This window comes from Haemaphysalis longicornis, unplaced genomic scaffold (assembly GCF_048455015.1).
Source record: "Haemaphysalis longicornis isolate Haplotype H1 unplaced genomic scaffold, Haemaphysalis longicornis Haplotype H1 scaffold_9, whole genome shotgun sequence".
In the NCBI taxonomy this organism is placed as follows: domain Eukaryota; kingdom Metazoa; phylum Arthropoda; class Arachnida; order Ixodida; family Ixodidae; genus Haemaphysalis; species Haemaphysalis longicornis.
Window position 1 is genome coordinate 3,963,700 of NW_027526460.1, and position 19,256 is coordinate 3,982,955.

General features: G+C 48.0%; 4 protein-coding genes across 12 annotated transcripts in view; 1 reads left to right on the plus strand and 3 right to left on the minus strand.

The window, feature by feature from the left end:
- Nucleotides 1-4,857, minus strand: part of LOC144153701 (structural maintenance of chromosomes flexible hinge domain-containing protein 1-like) — a 79,726-nt gene extending 74,869 nt beyond the window's left edge. For both annotated transcript variants that reach the window (XM_077685382.1, XM_077685381.1), the window contains exons 1-3: nt 4,494-4,857; nt 3,848-3,923; nt 471-547 (exon numbers count right to left, since the gene is read on the minus strand). In XM_077685382.1, the coding sequence (XP_077541508.1) occupies nt 471-547; nt 3,848-3,923; nt 4,494-4,613 (273 nt within the window). In that variant the 5' untranslated portion in view covers nt 4,614-4,857. The remainder of the gene's footprint in view (nt 1-470; nt 548-3,847; nt 3,924-4,493) is intronic.
- A 333-nt stretch (nt 4,858-5,190) lies between these two features.
- LOC144153704 (uncharacterized) lies at nt 5,191-10,319 on the minus strand. Of its 3 annotated transcripts, none has more exons than XM_077685391.1 (2): nt 10,076-10,319; nt 5,191-7,174 (listed from the first exon to the last, which is right to left on the minus strand). In XM_077685391.1, the coding sequence occupies exon 2, from the start codon at nt 7,152-7,154 to the stop codon at nt 6,402-6,404; it is 753 nt and encodes a 250-aa protein (XP_077541517.1). In that variant the 5' UTR covers nt 7,155-7,174; nt 10,076-10,319; the 3' UTR covers nt 5,191-6,401. The 3 variants fall into 3 exon arrangements, with proteins under 3 accessions (XP_077541517.1, XP_077541516.1, XP_077541518.1); XM_077685390.1 differs by having other exon boundaries at nt 10,158-10,317; XM_077685392.1 differs by having other exon boundaries at nt 10,061-10,079.
- A 157-nt stretch (nt 10,320-10,476) lies between these two features.
- LOC144153705 (pyridoxal phosphate homeostasis protein) lies at nt 10,477-13,414 on the plus strand. The gene has a single exon (XM_077685393.1). The coding sequence runs from the start codon at nt 10,832-10,834 to the stop codon at nt 11,579-11,581; it is 750 nt and encodes a 249-aa protein (XP_077541519.1). The 5' UTR covers nt 10,477-10,831; the 3' UTR covers nt 11,582-13,414.
- Plexa (plexin A) overlaps nt 13,146-19,256 on the minus strand; it is a 380,874-nt gene continuing 374,763 nt past the window's right edge. For all 6 annotated transcript variants that reach the window (XM_077685386.1, XM_077685384.1, XM_077685388.1 and 3 more), the window contains 3 exons: nt 18,486-18,561; nt 18,331-18,405; nt 13,146-16,477 (listed from right to left, as the gene is read on the minus strand). In XM_077685386.1, the coding sequence (XP_077541512.1) occupies nt 16,376-16,477; nt 18,331-18,405; nt 18,486-18,561 (253 nt within the window). In that variant the 3' untranslated portion in view covers nt 13,146-16,375. The remainder of the gene's footprint in view (nt 16,478-18,330; nt 18,406-18,485; nt 18,562-19,256) is intronic.

Here is a 19,256-nt window from a genome sequence, read left to right on the forward strand (position 1 = left end):
GGTAACAGGCGTGCCTTCACAGTGGCAATGGTGATCAAATCAGAGCAAGGTACAAAACTGTTATTACCTTCGGACTATGTAGTTGAGCGGAGTTGAGTTGTATGTAGTTGAGCATTTATTTTTATTGTGAGGAGGCTTGGTAGGGTTACGTTGTTATCCAAGCGGACTGCAATTTATTTTAGCCACTTGGTTTACAGCTGCTCCTAACGGCCTTGTGTGGTGGCAGCGGGAGGTGTGGAGTCAATCACACCTCCTGCTGCCAAAGCTGTCGCTGACGAGAGGTAAAAACTCACTGCTGTCCCCGATGTCTCCTAGTGGGCAAACTGGGCCCGGTTTGTTCTGAGGTGCAGTGCCATGACGTCAATTACACCCATTCCCAGGTGCTCTACTCCCTCCCTTGCAAGCTGCCTATCATTGAATGCAGTCAAAATGTACACAAAGGGGTCCATGTCCTTGCAGTGTTGTCTCACCTTCTGGTAGGTCTGCCCCGTGAGCTCTTGATCGATATTCTTGAGGACATAGAGGGTCTCGCCGCCTTCCAACATCTCTGCACGAGGCCAGCAACAGTGGCTACATTATCTATGTTCACTGCATTAATCCTTGCACTGACAGCAAATACTTGCAAGGCCTCACATCTTTTAACAGCTACCATTTGTTACCACCGCCAGGATAAGCCTCTATCAAGATTTTAAAATAATTTTTTTGCACCAACAAAAAATTAGAAAACAAAGTAACCATCAAAATAGACAGACTCGCACACCATTTACGAGAGTGCCTGCAAGTACGGACCATCACAGATTCTTGCCTAAGGGACCAGAAAAGCAACATGCGGCCCGGCCCCACTTTAGCCAGATTAGGCAACCCGCATTTCAGTGAAATTATCTATAGCAAGAAACGGAGGAAAGCTTGCATGTAAAGGAGTGGGCAGTCAAAGTACCTGCCTTGTTCCCTACAATGTGGCCTTAACTGGGCAGCCAGTGTGCCGACACTGTTACCAAAGCGACGAGGAGGCACGGTGCAGCAGGAACCACAGGTTGGCCTTCTGTGGTGCTTCATCTCTGCAACAGCCCACCTGTGGGTTCCCTTTGCATTTCCGGCAATAAAACTAGTTTAGAAAATCCACTGGCTACAACATGGCAGTTTGAGCTGCACAGAACGCTCAGTGCTTCTAAGAACGCAGCCAGCCAATCTTGCTGCATGCCACAGCATAACAAGTGGTCCATAATACTTCCATCCTTAACGTCGTCACACTGTTACCAAAGCCATTTATGGAATGGTGTTACATCCCCTGGCAGTGAACACACCATCGCTGAAGTATGTTCTCGCTCCCGGGTGACCTTAGTACCAACACATGACATGGCCCACTGAGCGCAGCAGCCCCACGCAGGCGTCTGCAGCAGGGTCCGCATCGCTTTCATGATGCATAATCACTGATATTCCTCAAAATAAAGTTTATTCTTCTCTCTCAATGCCCATTGGCCGCAAGGCGTGCATCCAAAGTAAAACACAAAGAAAAAGAGCAAGCCCACAGCACGCGGCTTGGGACTAAATTGGGAAGAAAAGAAGCCTGGAGCCCTGCGGTGCCCCTACATGAACCGGTTTGTTTTTGGCCCCTGCTGCTCCTCTCGCCCAGAGGCACAGCCCTCACCAACAGGTCAGGGCACCCAGCAGAGTTCCAATTGGGCATTAATGCTTTGGCATTCAAAACTTTTAACCAGTGCTTAGGTGGACTCAAGATTTTTTTGTTGAGTTCATTATCAGTAGCAAAAAAGAGCTACACAGAATTCAGACACAATTAGTTGTTCCTAATGACATCAGCCAATTAGCACAGGCCAATCAAGTTAAAACACCAAGCACGGGAGAAAGAACGTCTGGGGTATTGCTGCCCACTCCTATTACCTAGCTTAGTTACTGGCAGTTTTTTAAAAACGACGCGTTTTAATGTCGACATGGCAACCTACCTCAGAGCACAAGGCAATAGTCATATAGGCCATCGCAAGATGCAGCACAGTCGACTTGGAGAGTCGACTTGCAGCACAGTCGACTACAAGTCTGCATTTACAGGATGACGTCACTGCCAGGGTAATGGCCACATTTTCCTCAACTTTCAACAATGTCACGAGTATCATGCCAGTAGCAATTAAATCGCACTTTCCATTTGCTATTGCTACAACCATTGCAGCGGAATCGCCATAATCAGCGTCGTCCACGTAGACCAGGCCCTCAGACATGTCAAACCTTTAGTGCAAGGTGAATTTTCTTACGTAGTGGCGGGACGCAGATGCTCTCATCGCCACTGGGATGTTCCATTTAGCTCCGGACTGAGATCGGTGCTCATGGGTCTTAAAATGCGCCACCCAGACAAGCTCCAGTTGGGCAGAGCTCCGAGCTTTGATCAGCTCGTCCAGGGTACAGTGCAGCCCGAGTCCTCTGAACAGTGCATTCGAGGTGGCAACGGGCATGCCTGGTACTGTTTTGAACGGCTTCCTGATCAGGGTGTCTACTTTGCCCTCTTTGTACATCCCGAGATGCAGGAATGGGCCGGTGTAGACGATGCAGCGTGCGACGAATTCCTGAACGAGCCTGATGAGGTTGGCTTCCTTCATCCCAAGGTGGCAGATGGCGATCCTCGAGATGAGTCAGGATAGGATCTTTTCGAGTGCCCTAATGGTTTTGCTATACCCCTTCACCTGGATTCACAAGCCGCGTTTACATGAATGCGACAGAATGCGATAGCGCGTCAGATTTCCTAGCGCATCACGAGTAATGCGACGCACTAGCGTTTACATGTAGCGCATTACCCATGGTGCGATGGTGGCGCCATACGGTGTCGCACATTGAAGGTAAAGCAGCGCTTCTGGCACTTCCAAAGCTTCCGGCATGGCTGGTTCTATTCTTTTTTCACGACTCGCATTTTCTGGCGTCTTACACTCGATTTAGACGTTTTTAAATGCAAAGCTGCGTTTGCAGGGCTTACTTTTCTTGTCGACATAATTTCTAATGTGATGCGCTCGCGTTTACATGCACTTCGAAAGTCGACTTGCGCGTCTCAATCCACCCCGGTCTGGCGCATTAATGCGACGCGCTTTCCTAGCGCATTAGCCCCGTTTACATGAATGCAATGCGCCACTTGTCGCATTCATGTAAACGCGGCTACAGGCCAAGGAGCCTGATGCTTTTTATTTTTACCCTGGGGCTGAGCTGCCCCCCACTCAAATAAAGTTGCGATTGGTGATGCTGTAGCTGCCAATTTGCGGCTCCTCCCGGCCGGTTGGTGACAACAGCTCTGCCATTCGTGGGGAACCCAAGCCTCTCGGCTAAACATACGCATCCACTGCATTTACTGCTCTCTGCAAGACAACTTGTGAAGCTTCGAGCAAACCATTGAGGAAGAGGGAATAGTGATACAGCATTCAAATTTTGAGTTACACAGATATTTTCGTCTGTGTGTGTTCACTTTATAGAGTTTTGGTTTTTCGGACATCCATCATTAAACAGCATCAGAAAAGGGACGAGGGAAGCAGATGAGGTGAAGTAGATGAGACGAGTGCTGTCTCGTCTGCCTTTTGCAGTGTTGTTGTTATGTCACCATACCAATTTGCCCAGCTGACCACCTTTCTGGGCTGGCTGATCCCTAGCTTGGCCAACACTGATCCAGTTACTTGGTAAACACTCGTTGAAGGGGAATCAAACCACACTTCCAACTCATACTAGCAAGCCTGCATAGCGACGAATTACGATAGCGCTGTCGATCGCGTCCCAAGATGCTACGCTTCTGCTCTCATTAACTGCTCGCTCTAGTCTCTCCAAATTATTCAATCATGCTCGGCCAAGGGTTAAATCTTACCGTAAGTGGATTTGTTGATCTCTTCCCTGTTCGTCGTGCAGATAACAAACGTTTCGGACGCCGAGATGCCATAGTGCTGCAGATAATGAAAAAAGTTTTCAACGGCGGTGCCAACTAATCGTTCACGGAATAGGCTGGTATAGTAACAATTCCACCAGCCAACAAATTAGGATCGAAATGAAACAGTGAGCGAAAAAGTGATCATACTTCTGCAATCAAGTTTGGAAAGCTACGAGCAGCAACAGGCATTAGCAGCTCGCTACACGTGCATTTTTGGCGTAAACAAAAGAGAGTTCGCTATTAAGGACCAAAACCACAGATCCCGTTCGCGCTGGAACACCACTAGCGCGAGATGTTTGGAACAAGTGCATAACAATGCCAGGCGAGACAGACTACCGGCGGCTGAGCTATCTTCGCAACGTAGTAAGCCTATCGGCGAGAGCGTAATCTTCAATATCGTGGCAACTATGGCAGCTAGATCCGTTATTGCTCTTAGATCTCTACATTACGCGCTTATCTGTGTCATGAATCATTAGCAGCCCGGCGTTTACATTGCAAATACCGCGAACACGCTGTGCCACTGGCGGCATCGGCTGGTCGCTATGTCGTGCAAGGCACCAATTACTTGGTAGGTGACAGTACATACCTTCACGATTCGTGTCCTTAGGTCCGCGTAGTCGTCCTTTGGGCCCACAGCAATGACAGATTCCGGCGTATTGCTTTTTCGGCGGTCGTAAACAAAAAACTGTTTATTTGCTGCGGCCATATTGTTTTTTGCAGCTAACGTCCCGGTACAACAAACACTAACGAACGGCCCCTTCCCAGTTAAGCGCCTCTAACTTTTAAAAAGATGGAAACAAGAGGTGCGTGCCTGCATTATGAGGCGTTTACAGTTACCTGTAAAAATACTTAACTTGGCGCAGGGCGAATATTTTGAAGAAATCAAAAACGACGGCGCTCAACTGGCAAGCGCCATCTACGACTTCATGTGCGTTCATATGCGGCGGCGTTCCGGGCGTGACGGCCGCTAGGTGGCAATCACTTTGAATCATCCTTTATTCCGTTGGGTGCCTCAAATTCCGTCGACAACGAATTTTACTCGCCGTAAAATGCATTTGTTCAGCTAAAGCAATAAATGTGCGTGGTACGATTGCTTGCTCACCAGAGACACGGGTTATGCCTCTCATAACGGCTGTCCAAGCCAAGCGCTTTACGGCCGAGCATCAGCGTTCGAATCTTTGCTGCTTTAACCATGCTTTAAAATCCAGAACTCTGTTACGCTTCCCAGACATCGCGGCGATGTCCCACAACGTCGTCAAAGCTCAATACACAGGCGGCAAACGTCAGTCATGGACAAATGTTTATTTTCAGCATCACAACGACTTAACATTGTTCTTCGTTCCACCGGAAGTCGTCTTCACACCACAGCCTTACAATAACAGTGGCCTTACTGTCGCGGTTTCGTGGAACAATAAGCTATGCTAGACAATCCCTAAGCAAAGCCACCAGAGCAACTAGTGTAGACCTTCGCTAACAGCACTTGCCTCTCTCCTTACCGCACCCGATAACAATTCTCATATGCTCGACAAACCTAACCTAACAATTTGTTTCAGTTATGCATTTTTGTAAAGATCTAACCTTCCCGCCCAACTGTAAAAGTTTTACGTTTGAAAAACATGTACCAGTACTGTTGGGTACAAAAAGTAGACACTACATCAATTACAAGCAGTCCACAAGTAATGATTATGCAAGAACACTGTATAGAAAATGAATAGGTAAACACTCCTCAGCTGGTATGATCACAATGGCCGTGCACTTTGAGATGCCCATTCAAGATCTGCATTTAAACTTTAGCAAAGTACAGTTATTTCAAATGCAAAACACATCATGCTACCGACCAGATAACGCTTAGAGATGTAAAACTGGTCACATGTTGATGCAATGCTTCTGCAATCAGGAGAACAAACTTTTTTTGACAAAAAACTACAGCTTGTGCAGTGTGTCCCTGCAGTGATAACACATCCAAAATACACAAGAAAAGACGAAGAGTAATTCCCCGACTGTTGCGGGCAGCTTGGAGTAGTGTCCGGGTGCTGCCACTCAATCTTGACCTCCATCACAGGTTACATAACAAATGGAACGAGTGGTTGCCACAGGTCCCTTTGTTAGTCTGCCCACTCAGGTACGGAGAGCTTTATGGGGGACTAGCACAGACTCAAGAACAAAACCACCAATTTTAACATATACAGGAAGTTTTAAACCTAAGTGTACACAGAAAAACAAGAGCCACGAACTACAGTGCCCCCTTGATGTTATGAGCCTGACAACGCAAAGCACAGCTAGCCTCAAACCACCAACCAGTGACCATTTTGACTCGAGTCAAAAGCAATCTCTCCAAGCACTTTCCAAAAACAAACCTCACAGTTTCGTAATGGATGGATGGAGCTGGAATAACTCAAACCTTCACCTCACCTCAATGCACAAATCCCTATCCTCACGAAGCGAAAAGCTGTGCCCATACACACCCAAGAAATGACACTTGCAACAGGCGGCTCTAGCTGACGTGCAGATTGCCTATTTTACGCGACACCGTTTCAATGTCCACCTTGGTCCCACATGCTTTCGCATTGCACACCTCGAGGTCATCCAGGGATTTGGACCGGACGATTCCGGGGCTTCCCGCCACAGTTCCAATCACAATAGAGCCCCCTGCTTTGGCTCCCCCCAGAGACAGCTTGGATGGACTTCCTGGGTTTGACTTGTTACCACAGTCCAGCCCCTGGGGCTCTTCAAAGCACAGGTCAACCCCCGCCATCGCAGAACTTTCGTCTTCCTTTGCCCGGAGCATCTCGACTAGCCTTGGCCGCCAGGGGTAATCGTACGGCTGATAGAAGTAGTGCCGCCGGCGAAGGGCTCGCACACGGGGTCGCCGCAACGTCAGCAGGGGCACAGTCTCCGAAGGGCTGGGGGGGCTTTCCGGCGGAGCTACATGCGAAGTCACGAACGAGAAGTCCGCAATGTACGCAGAGTTCATGGCCAACACACACAGCCCCGAATGATGCTGACCGGAGTCGACACTCCTGGCATTACGCGCGAGCTTCTCGAGGACATAGTCTCGGCGAGAATCCGTGACGGCACTCAGCATGCCCAGCTCGTGCAGAGAGGCGTCCAAATCCGTTGCGCTCGTAGAGGGAGTGGCCACGGGGGAAATGGCCCGGCACGCAGGCTGTGGAGGCCGCACAGAGGAGGCTGTGCGGCAGCAGTAGCAGCGGGAGTTGCTCATGTCGTGGCCCAGGATGCTGGCCATGGCTCAAGATCACTTGCTCTCTGCAACCCAACGAGTAACGGAGAACACTTTTGAGAATACCATTTACCACTGCCGGGTTTAGAGGAAATCCTTCTCGGCTACCTTTCTTTACAAAGGTCTGAATAACAGCGCTGCTGGGCATAGCCCTTGGAATTTATTTGTGCAGTGAACATCACTCCTTCATAAACAGCTGCCAGTCATTTTCACATTGTAATTACTGGGCAGTGAGGTACAAAACTTCTGTTCCCGTTGGACCAGGCCATGGCTGAGCATTAGATGCAAGACGAAAAACTATTAAAAAGTGCTACATGCATCTCGCGTGCGCTCACTTGTCATGGCAAAGGCTTAGCATTGTGAATGCCTGGAAAACTGTAGCACAAAGGTAAGCAGGAGCGTCTGAGAAATCATTTTATGTACGTCACAGATGCATGCATGCTTTATTTGTTCAAAAATTAGAGCACGACCTGGCAACGACACACGGAAAAACGATGGGAGAAGCGCTCAATTACAATTTAAGTTACAAAGTAAAGTTTTTTAAAGTCCAAAATACATCACACTACCAACCAAATAACGTTGAGAGATGTAAAACTGGTCACACGTTGATGCTATGCTCCTGCACTCAGGAGAACAAACTTTTTTGACAAAAAACTACACCTTGTGCAGTGTGTCCCCCCAGTGATCACATTCAAAACACTCAAGAAAAGACAGAGTAATTTTGCTGTTACTCAATCTTGAGTTCCATCACAGGCTACGTGACAAATGAAAACGAGTGGTTGCCACAGGTCCTTTTGTTAGTCTGCCCACTCAGGTACGGAGAGCTTTATGGGGGACTAGCACAGACTCAAGAACAAAACCACAGATTTTAACATGTACAAGTGTACACAGAAAAACAGAGCCATGAACTGGCATCAGCCAATCAGGAAAATTTGTTCACAGTGAGAGTGCTGCTGACGAGTTACCACCCTTTTTTCGGTTTTCCCAATTGCACAAATTGCTCGATTACAGTTCACATTAGAACTGGCATGCGCACGATTCCGGTGAGGCAATCTTTCGATTGGAGCGAAGTTGTATGTTGTCTTTGTGGCCTTATTATTCGCATAAAAAGCAGGTTTACATCTCGCGGCTGTACTATGAAAATGTTGCGCTTGGTAGGCAGTTCAAAAGTACGGACTAAGTGGGTGCCTGGCTTTTATTTCACCTACTCAAAAATGACAGCGTGAGAGATGCCTGCTCGAGTTCATGCCATTGTTATCGGCTGAAGAGAGCCGGTAAATCTAGCACCTGGCTCCCTTTTTCCTTTCTTTCTTCTACAGTGAGGCTGAAATGCTTGTTTTTGTGCCACAAGCTGCTACCACTGCTGCAGGCGCCACGCAGGTACTGCTCCTTTTGCGACCTTGTCGGGTCGCCCATGGTGCTTGGATGAAGCAGAGTAATGGGCAGCAGGACCAAGGAAGACAGACGAGAGACGGGCCAGGTGCTACAAGTGCTCACTCACTCACAAGTGCTTGAATGCATTTAGCAAAACTTGTTGGGCTCATTGGTACTGCATGATTGATTTGGAGGTAGTGGAGCAACAAAGAAAAATTGATCTGCCACACGCACAGCCGCTGACATGTTCATGATGGATAGATGCATTCACCAGAACTTGCTAGGCTAGTCGGTTTAGTGCGATTAACTTGAATGTAGTAGCGCAACAGGGCAAGGGAAGATATATGGAGCACGGGCTACAGTTGTGATGTAACAATACTGAATCCGAACTGTAGCCCCATAGCTGAAGCCTGAAGACACAATAGCTATGGTGTCATGCCACCCTGCCTCATTTTTTATGCTGCCTCAGTATGGTGAGCTACAGTAGCAAGTATACTGCTTGTACTGCCATCCCCCGTTTTGATGTGCCACTAGCTCCAAATTAACAGTGCCAAACCAACTGGCCTGAAAAGATCAAGACTCCGTGAACCACACGCACGGACTATGTGATCAGTGCGTGTTTAGTTTTGGGGGCTACTTTTTGCTTAACATGCGCTAGATTTTTGCATACTAGCACTAATCAGTGTAGGGTGGGGCTAATGCTGCGGCAGAGAATTGTGCTTGATTGTGCTCCTCGATTATCAGGACGGGACTGATCCGTTTTTCACATATATTCCTACGGCGTGGGGTATCTTCGACTATCCGCGGCGAGTGCGGGACTGCAAATCAATGCGCTCCACTGTTTCTGACTTACAAGAAAATTAACCGCCAATGTCAATAACCCTAAAAAACACACACTTTGTTTCACTCAGACTAGTCCAATCAGTATTTCAATTTGGAGAACCTTTGGTGCATCCTAGAATTTAAAAATATACGCAAACTCCCATTATCTTTTCCCTGCGGTTAGTAAAAGCAAGACACTCCGCGTATATCATAAAACGCTTTCTTTCAAAGCCTAGATGGGGAAGCATAAGCCACCTATATGAGAACGCCAAGCATTACGCCACTCTTGCAGCTATAACATCGAGAAAGAAAAAAAGTATCCATGGTTCGATCTGTCCTCTACATTTCCACCTGCTTGCACTCTGCCGTTAAATATGCCGCAGCATCCCGAAGTTTTTGAGATGATAATTTCATGGAAAAAACAGTTCGGCATAGCTCGAATTAGAGAAGAAAAGATGTACAGCCATGAACGTAAATTGAGTAGCCTGTATCTTATCACACGCGACGTCGAATGACAACAAATTGGGAACGCGTGCTCCGGCCCATCGCGCTTAGGGATAAACTCCGCGAGCGACGCAAAAACGGCGGCCCAGCGGTGCGCTTCAGCGCCCGTTGCATAGAGCGAATGTTAGACCACAACCATTTCTGCGATTATAATGATGGTCCTACTAAACATTGGAGGCCCAGAATGAATAGATGCCAAACGCCATGCACACCGGCGAATTCCTTACACTGCGCAGCCCTTCTACCAGTTTTACTGCCCGAGCACACGACACTGCACCAAGCAATACGGGGTGGCAAACCACTGCTCACATCTTTTGGAAATCATCGCTTGGGTGCACACCACCAGACCACAGAACCAGACTAATGTGCGCCGAGACGAGAAAAGCTGATTTCCCGATTCGCCGATTCCTCGAACACAACTTGTTTCTGTTACGAATATGCAAAAATTTGAAAATCCGAAGGTGGTGGCGCTGACTATCGGAAAACAAGAGATTTGTAGGTGTGACATCGGTGCAGAAGTAATAAAAACAGTGCGAGCCGCTGCTGAGCGTAGTGCGCGCTGCCGTCGCGTCAATACCAAAACCTACCTCGTCTTTTTTTCGTTTTAAAAAGCAACAATTATATCAAACCATAAACAAAACATAATTTAAACTATTATCCTTATAATTACATAACAGCGGAGTAGGAAACCTTATTCACGCCGGCAAAGAATTTTTGCGCTGTGCATTGCGACGGTGCTGCTCTGTGGCAAGTTGCAAAAAGTAATGCCGGTAATACTGGTAACTGTACCACCGTACCAACTCTGATTTCGTGCAGAGAGAGAGAGAGAGAAAGAACTTTATTCGCCCAGAAGTAGAGAGCTTGGACTGCGAATCGACGTGTGGGTAGTGCTGCGTTCTGTTCTGTTAGTTCTGTCCCTGTTCTGTGGTTCTGTGGTGCTGTTACAACGGAAGAAGAGAGCTTGGACGAGCCGAAGCGGGCGCATGCAGAAGGTCATGTGTGAAGACGTTGTCAAGGCACTGCGACTGGTACGCGAAAAGATCTCCGCAGCCGCAGCTTCAAAAGAACTGCCGGGACCCATTCCTCGCCTCGTCGCCGTGAGCAAAACGAAACCCAAAGAACTCGTGATCGCCGCCTACAACGAAGGGCAGAGACACTTCGGCGAGAACTACATCCAGGAGCTGCTGGAGAAAGCAAACAGCGCCGAAATACTGCGAGACTGCCCGGACATCAGGTGGCACTTCATTGGCCGTCTGCAGAGCAACAAAGTGGCCAAGCTGCCGAAGATACCGAACTTGTTCATGGTGGAAACGTTGGAGTCGCAGAAAACAGCCGCCGCTCTGAACAGCAGTTGGGCAGCGCACAGTCTTCCACCGCTCGGCGTTATGGTTCAGGTGAACACCAGCGGCGAAGAGCAGAAAAACGGCATCGAGCCCAGGGACGTGAGCCAGCTGGTCAAGTTCCTCCTGGGCGAGTGCCCGAGCCTCAAGTTCTCGGGTCTAATGACTATCGGCATGGCCGAGCACGATCAGGGTAGCGGCCCCAACCCGGACTTCGTGTGCTTGGCCAAGTGCCGGGAGGAGCTGTGCGCGGAACTGGGGCTGAACCTGCCGGACGTCGAGCTGAGCATGGGCATGTCCGCCGACTTCGAGGAAGCGATCCGCATGGGAAGCACCAATGTGCGCGTTGGCAGCACGATATTCGGGCACCGAAACTATGCGCCCAAAACGTAGTTCCGACCGAAACGCACTCGTTTCATGGTACTAGCGACTGTCATTTCTGCTCTTCTACGGAAACCTCACAAAGCATTGCGAATTTCAGTGCTATATGCCTATTCTGTGCAACAAGTTTTCACCAGAGAGTAGGGGCTTCGGGCGTCGTAGTAAATACTGGGGCTCTTCGATTTACAGTCTCGGACTCACCGTGGGTAGTCCGCCGATAGTCCGAGGATTCCCCGAAGTCATAGGGATACATGGGAAAATCGAATGCCGGGCTGCTTCTCGGGGAGTCTGCGGTGAGTCCGAGACTGTAAATCGAAGAGCCCCACTTTGTTCGTTACTGTGCTACCTGTTCACTTTAGCATTTAAATGTGCAGACCGATACCACAAATCGACGGCGTCGTCTACGATGCCAGGAGCAGGTAAATGTAACTGCACTTGTCTTTTACTTCTTTTGAACCGACGGGAATAGTGCAGCGGGAACATAAAAATGGCCACATTGTTTCCGAGTGCTTATTGCAGTGCTTACATCTGGGGACAAATTGCATGCCAATTTCTTACTGCCATTACAGAACACATGATAATTTGGCAGCCCAGCTGCCACTGTGGTAGTGGGGGCTACGTACTTTCCTTTCAAGCGTCACCTTTCACAAGTTCCTACGTTCAATGCAGAGTGAACTAGTTTTATCCACTGCTGGTTATCTACTGCCAAATGCAACAGGTTGTCTTGGAGCAGGCTTTCTTGCTCCAAAGGCGAAAGTCCTGCCCAAATTTTCCTGTGGAGCAACAAACCTGCACCAAACCAGAGGAATGAGCATAAAATTGGGAAGCTGTGTTTACAGGATTACGTGTGCAGGGTTACAACAACCTATTGCAAAATGGTTAGAGCTGTCGCACTGCTTTTGGCAGCCCATTCAAACCTTGACAACGCTCTCGGGTTGCCCACTCGGCACTTTTGTGTTGCACTGTGCGAGGACTCTTGCACTGCCTTTGAACTTCCCAGTCTCCAGCAAGGAAACCTTTAGAGATTGTCACGGTGTCCCACAGTTCTGCATTGCGACTTCTTTAAAGTATGACCATGGAGAATCCGTTTTGCAGCTGTTGCCAGTCCCTAACTTAGCAGGTGTTCTCATGGATGCAATATCTTCTACTATTATTAATCGCCACTGCCATGAAAAAAACATGCAGTTTAAAAAAAGGCAGCAGCTGAAAACTAAAATGAAGCACTGAAGAAGTAGCCGAAATGTCTGTTCCAAGCTGTGCACACAGTAAGGGGAGGGTTCCTCCTCCCCCTGCACTCCCCGTACCGTGCTTTGCTCATTGATTAAAATTAGCTTCCACGTTACATATTGTTGATCTTTGGCATCAAATCAGTTGTGCCTTGCTGCCAAGGAACTACATGTCCTTTACTGCAGCTCTGCACTTGGATTTTGTTCTGAAACCATCTGTATTGCACCTGGCCACAGCTGTCGTGTTTCCGAGCAGCTCGGGGAGAGGGAAAACACGCCATGGCTGCTTCGAAAGGACGGAGGTGGAGCTTTTACATTGAGGCAGCGGAAATAAACACTGGAGACAGAGGTGCATTTTCCATACACTGTTTTAATGAAAGAAATCACTTGAGCAAGATAGTGAATTCTCTAAACCAATACCATAATAAAAATATGTATGCTATAAATATGTTACAAAGTGAGTTTCTTGTACAAAAGTCTGGTTGCCTTGTTTCACACCCCAGCACACACAAGTCCGCATTTTTTGTATGTTTACAAGTGTGACTGGCCGCTCGCTTTAGCGCACGTCACACAATGGATAGGCATTCTCGCACACACGCACGCACACACACACACACACTCACATAAAACGTGGTAGGAGAGAGTGCGATGCAACCTTTTCTTTTTTTTTTTTTCCTCTCGCGCATCCTTGGCAGCTGAAAAAAAGTATTTCAGAGGTCCACAAGAAAAAAATACAAAACAAACGTACACAAGCCACACAGATTCAACGACACAGCTGGAAACGGGTGCAAGTGGCTATGTACAAAAGCGAGGCTTGCAGACTGCAGCCGCTTCGTGCCCTGTTGGCTCCTGTAAGTGCCTGCCTAGGTAACGCAGCAGTTTCAAGATAGTGCTCGTCAGAGGGAGACGGAGGGGGTTGCTTTGGAAGATGTACAAACACCATCGCGACAAAGTTACAAGGTGGCGTGGCCAGAAAACAAAAAGCACCGCAGGGAGCATTTACAGATGAGGCGGGACACAGCCCCTCCCGGGGGAGGAAAGCCGAGCGCCTTGAGTGACAATCGTCAAGCAGTACATCTTGGCACGTGGCTAAGGTGATGTTTTTGATTGAACAATGGATACTGACAGCCTTCTGCGCTGATGCGGAGTGAACGCGTGATGTGAAACATGAACACAAGAGAGTTAGACTGCCTCCATTTATTATGCTTCGCCTTGCTCTTTGGGGAGGCAGGGTTAGTGACATAGCGTGCGCAAAGCAGCAGCTGTCCTGCAAGCTGCCTACATTATGCGTTCGTGGCTGGAGACAAAGAAAGGCTTTGTTTAAAACCAGTTTGTTCAATGGTGCCTATTCAGATCCATTCAGGAGGCAGAGATTGAAACATTACACAGGCTCTCGGCATTAAAGCGGACAATGGAGTGGCTTTCACGAGCATCCCTGGCTCCACAACTTAAAAAGGCGTTCTTGCTGTACACTGAAGTAAGACGTACAAGCATTCTATGAACCAGTACAAGCTCCAGTACACTATCCAGACGGCGGTGACCACTGCAGCATGCAGCTGCAAATAACTTTCACAAGAGCCGCTCATTCAACTAAAAGCAACGCGAAAACACTACAAACTAAAATATATGGCAGGACTATGCAACAATCGTGAATTGTAAACTAATAAAACCTAAAAATAATTAAGAGTAGGGGCCTTCCTTAGTCTGTTGGTTCACCTGTTTTTCTTTGTCACAAGTGTAGATTCCGAGGCTTCTACTACAACAGCAAATCACATGGTCAAGAACCATTGCCCGGTAAGTCAGCAGAAATCAGTTGTGGGGGCTTTCTGAAGAACACAAACAGCCATTTTTTCTCTAAAAGTCCTTACGATTTGCTTGCGCATGCCTTCCATGTTCGTGCAAGCACAGGGCACCGCAGCAGCACCTTCTCGGTTGTTTTCTTTTTTTTTTTTCTTTTCCTTTTTTTTTTTGCCTAGTGAGCAAAGCACACAGCTCCGATTCGACCACAGTCAGGCGCGATAACAACATTCACATCTCACAAAACCGCACACCAGCAGTTGACACAGTCTTGTGAAGCCAACGTCTCGTCGCAGTCCTTCAGTCTCTTGCCGCCAGGGGGGTCCTGAGCAGGACGCTTATCCCGTGGCGCTCTTCCACAAAGTGAGCACTTGTCACACACTGAGTCACAAAACTGCCTTGACAGGCAAGGTCCGCAAGCAATGAGATTGGCTGAGCCTTTCAGGTGCTGATATGTAGGCTTAACAGACATCATCTCCACAGTGAAATGTTCGGGGCATCCACAACACACCCCGCAAGGGGGAAAAAGGACTCGGGAAGGAAGGCTTTTCCCTTTATGCGTGTGTACGTGCCTGTTCCTCTGGTCACTGCTTCATGGTATACTCCCCTTGGACGCAAGGCTACTCAGAGGTAAAAACAACCTAGAAATCATTGTCAGTTATCACTTCATCTTTAAATAAAGAATCCTCACAATTAAAGCTAGGCCGCAACAAACAGCTAAGCCAACTAATTGCCCTAGCGATCACTCAACGTAAGAACTAAGAACAAAAATATGAAGGAAACCTTCAATATACCACATCTCTAAAAGGAAATTGGAAACTTGTGCTCGCAAGCAAACAAAGCCTGCTATTATACAGTTTGATAGCAAAAAAAAAAAAAGTCCCTTGCTTGCTGTCTGCACATTACAACACAACTGAGGCAACCACATATTTGCTGCAAAAAAAGCAAGTTTTGCAGAGTGCTGCCTTCAGTTAATGACAAAAATGATAGGAAAAGTGGCCTCAATGACTTTTTACACTGACTTCAGTAGCAACTTATGTTAATCTAAACGATTCTCACCTCATCATTATGGCTGGGGTCAAATGACAAAAAATCTGCACAATACACTACTAAAAACGATCACAATAATTGGAATCAAGCAGTCTTCCTGACCTTTCACCTTGCGTACAAAAAATTAAAAAAAAGAGGGGGGCGGGGGGAAAGCAGTGTGGAACATTTAGGCCCTGTCACAGCAGTTAGCAAAAATGCCTCTTTCCCTTCGACCAGCTCGCTCAATACATGCTTATAGGCCCAGCCTCAAAACCAAAGTGCACGGGCTCACTGCCTTATGCAGAAGCAATGCAGCTGAAGTACTCGGGCCGCAGCTGTGTCAAACCATCCCTGGCTGCCGCCCCCTTTCACGCTGCACAGAGCTGATGAGCACCGACTTTAGCCGCCGCTGTGCACACGGACTAGCGGCTGGGTGGCAGCTAGTGCCCTCTTCCGGGGGAGGCCTCGGAAAGGAGGGGGCTGCTCCCCGAGTGAGATTGCTGGGAGGGGGAGGGGCGACGTTGCATGGCATTCAGTGGAGGGTTGACGCACACACGGCGCTCGCTGGAAGACGCGCGCGCAGAGGGGCTGGGAGGGAGGGTCGGGGAGAGCGCCGCCGCCCCAGGGAGAATGGTGTGCGGTTAGCCCTCCCACCAGGGGGCCCGGCCACGGCAGCAGCCGCCAGGCAGAGGAGCAGTGCTGGCCACTGAGGTCCCTGTCGGCGTCACACGTCCACCGAGTGCCAGTGCAACCGTCATGCTTCCGACTCCCCGTTCATTATGGCGTTCACCTGGCTCAGCTTCCTGGCCAGCTTGTTCTTCTGCGAGAATTCGTCTTCTTCTAGCGTCTGCAGTAGCTGCGGCAGAGAGATGGGAGAGCCACGTTACGACCACACATCTCCTCAAAGCCTCACGCCTGAATGTGGGCATTCCACTTCCCCGATTTCATCAGCCAGGCACTACGAAAGTCAAGTTCACCCACTACTCGCACCAAATCAAACATGTACACTGAGGCTCATTGAAAACGAGGCATCATGTGTTACTGCAAGAATATATCAAATATTCGTGTGTGTGTGTGTGTGTGTGTGTGTGTGTGTGTGTGTGTGTGTGTGTGTGTGTGTGTGTGTGTGTGTGTGTGTGTGAGAGAGAGAGAGAGAGAGAGAGAGAGAGAGAGAGAGAGAGAGAGAGAGAGAGAGAGAGAGAGAGAGAGAGAGAGAGAGAGAGAGAGAGAGAGAGAGAGAGAGATCAAAATACGGTGTGGGGAATTTTCAAGTGCTAAATCAAAAAGGGCTCAAGGACCTCAAGGGAAAGAGGAGGAGGGAAGAGGTTGGGGGGTATATGTTGGCCTGTTGCAAGCTAGCACTCTTTCCTCTGCCTTTTAGGGTAGTGTGGCTTTGGTTTAATTCAGCTGGATTCTTCATGTATAGGGGTCATATGGCCACCTATTTTCTTGCACTACACTTGTCACCGCACGCATACTCCCCAATGACAGGTACACAGATTTCCTCTAGCCCCTTCTGCTGGTTGTCTTTGCCTGTACTACGGACACACAATGAGTCAGTAGCACCAGTACTCTCAATGCTCAGCCCTGGTTAACTCTTTCAGGACCGCTCCATAGGCCATCGATCACATATGATCGATGGTTTCACGAGCCTGCAGAATACAAATTTTCGCTCGATGGAACACCTAGCGGCATCTAGGAGATAGTTTGAAAACTATAGTTTTCTCTTTTGTGAAGTTTCTTTTTTTATCGCCAGGCAGCAACGCATCAGATATTTTATTCTGACGGGCAGTGGTTTCGAATGTAAACAAACATGGCGTCATACTCGGGCAAGCGCGATAAAAAATCCGCCTCATCTCGTCTCGCATATCTTCGCCTTCTACTGTGGATTTTAACGATGAGAGTGGCAGTGAAGAGTCCAAATGCGGCTTTAGAGATCGGATTTCAGCTCGAGTGAGGATTCAGGTGTCGATCAGCCTGGAACATCAAATCGCGCTCAAAGGTGGGTGTTGGTTTCGGTTTCAATTGTCTCTGGAGTAGGTATGTGCGCTTGAAATATGTTCTGGCTGGTTTATATTTGTTCGCTAGGGTGTTAACTACCTATGGTGGTGATCTCCTGCCAACATCTCAGAAAGGGATCAAGTTTTCGCCGAGACGAAAGCCCGGCGTGTACCTGGGCGACGACGTAGCCATGGCCCTAGTGCCAAAGAGATCACGCACAAAACAAAAAACCAGTTACACCTAGCCGCATCAAACTTTCGTGATGAAGAAACAAAGCATTGTGTTAGATTTTGTATATCCTGAAATAATTTTATTCTTTTTTAATATTTTTATATTTACGCTTTTTTCTATCTTTTTCTGTAGTTTTTTTACAAAGTTCTTACTTTAAGATTTTTTCATGGTTCTATCGTCAGTGTTGAAGTAAAACTTGTTATTGTATGTCAAAGAACATATAATTACCTGCATTTTGGTATATGCTAAGGAAGGATGGTGCCTTTGCTTTATGTAATAAAAAATTTGTAGCGAGACCTCACTTTTTCATCACTTTTTCGGGCGGTCCCGAAAGAGTTAAGCAAAATATGCCACAGCCAGAGAGTTGGAAAGTAAGAAAATAGCTGCAGGGTCAAGTCAACTACACAGAAACGTTTCTCCCCTTGGGCATTCGCTCTCCTAGGCGGCCTTTCGCACAGCCCCCGACGAGGCACTCACTTGATCTGTGTACTTGTAGGCATACTTGTACAACTCGTGCAGGGCCACGTTGGTGTTGAACTCGTGGGCATGAAGCTGCACAGCAAAAGCAACAATGTGAGCCGGCCGACAGGCAGGAGTGATGAGCGGGAACACAAGAGGGGCACTCTACGTACCCTAGATTCTTCTGCCAGCATGGCATTCATGTCTTGATCACTTATAGCAGGCATCACTTTGATGTCTTGGTAATACCTGGAAGGTTTAAGGAAAGTGCACAAGAAACGGTGTTAGCACAGGATGCCTGGACTGACCTACGCAAGCTAAGGTTTGATATTGCCTGCAAGAAGTACCGTACTTACTCGCGTAATGATCGCACTTTTTTTCTCCAAAATATGATGCAAATTTGGGGGTGCGTTCATTACGCGAGGTAAATTTTTTGCCAAAAAAGTTTCAGCGCAAGAAACGCAAGCAAGTTGCAGGTTATAATTTTTAGGATAGGTATCATTACATAATAAATAAAAAACATAATAAGAACTCCACGGACCACCGCCAGCCACATTGCAAAGTGACCCAAATTGCAGTGTTTTCATGAATTATGGAACGCGCCGGAACGAGTTTGCTGCGAGGTGAGAAAATGTCTACCAATAGCGGCTGCTGCTGTCAGAGTGCTGGACATCAAAACAAGACACGGCTGCTGACGCAGCAAACTGAGTGCGTTTTTTTTATGTCTTGTGACTACAGTATGCGCATTCAATGGGAGTTTCTTCCGCACCAATAATGAAGTCATGCTTGCCGATATTGCTAATATCAGCAAGTTTCCGGCAAAAACGTAGCCATGTCCGCTTTGAAAGAGGAGGAAACACAGGTAACCACGAACATCGTCAGCTAGACTTGACACGCATACGACATATGGCGGTGGCAAGTTCAGGATGCGATCATTGCGCGGG

Bases quoted from the DNA above. Each gene is read 5' to 3' on its own strand.
- LOC144153704 (XM_077685391.1), bottom strand. From the start codon at position 7,154: ATGGCCAGCATCCTGGGCCACGACATGAGCAACTCCCGCTGCTACTGC.
- LOC144153705 (XM_077685393.1), top strand. From the start codon at position 10,832: ATGCAGAAGGTCATGTGTGAAGACGTTGTCAAGGCACTGCGACTGGTA.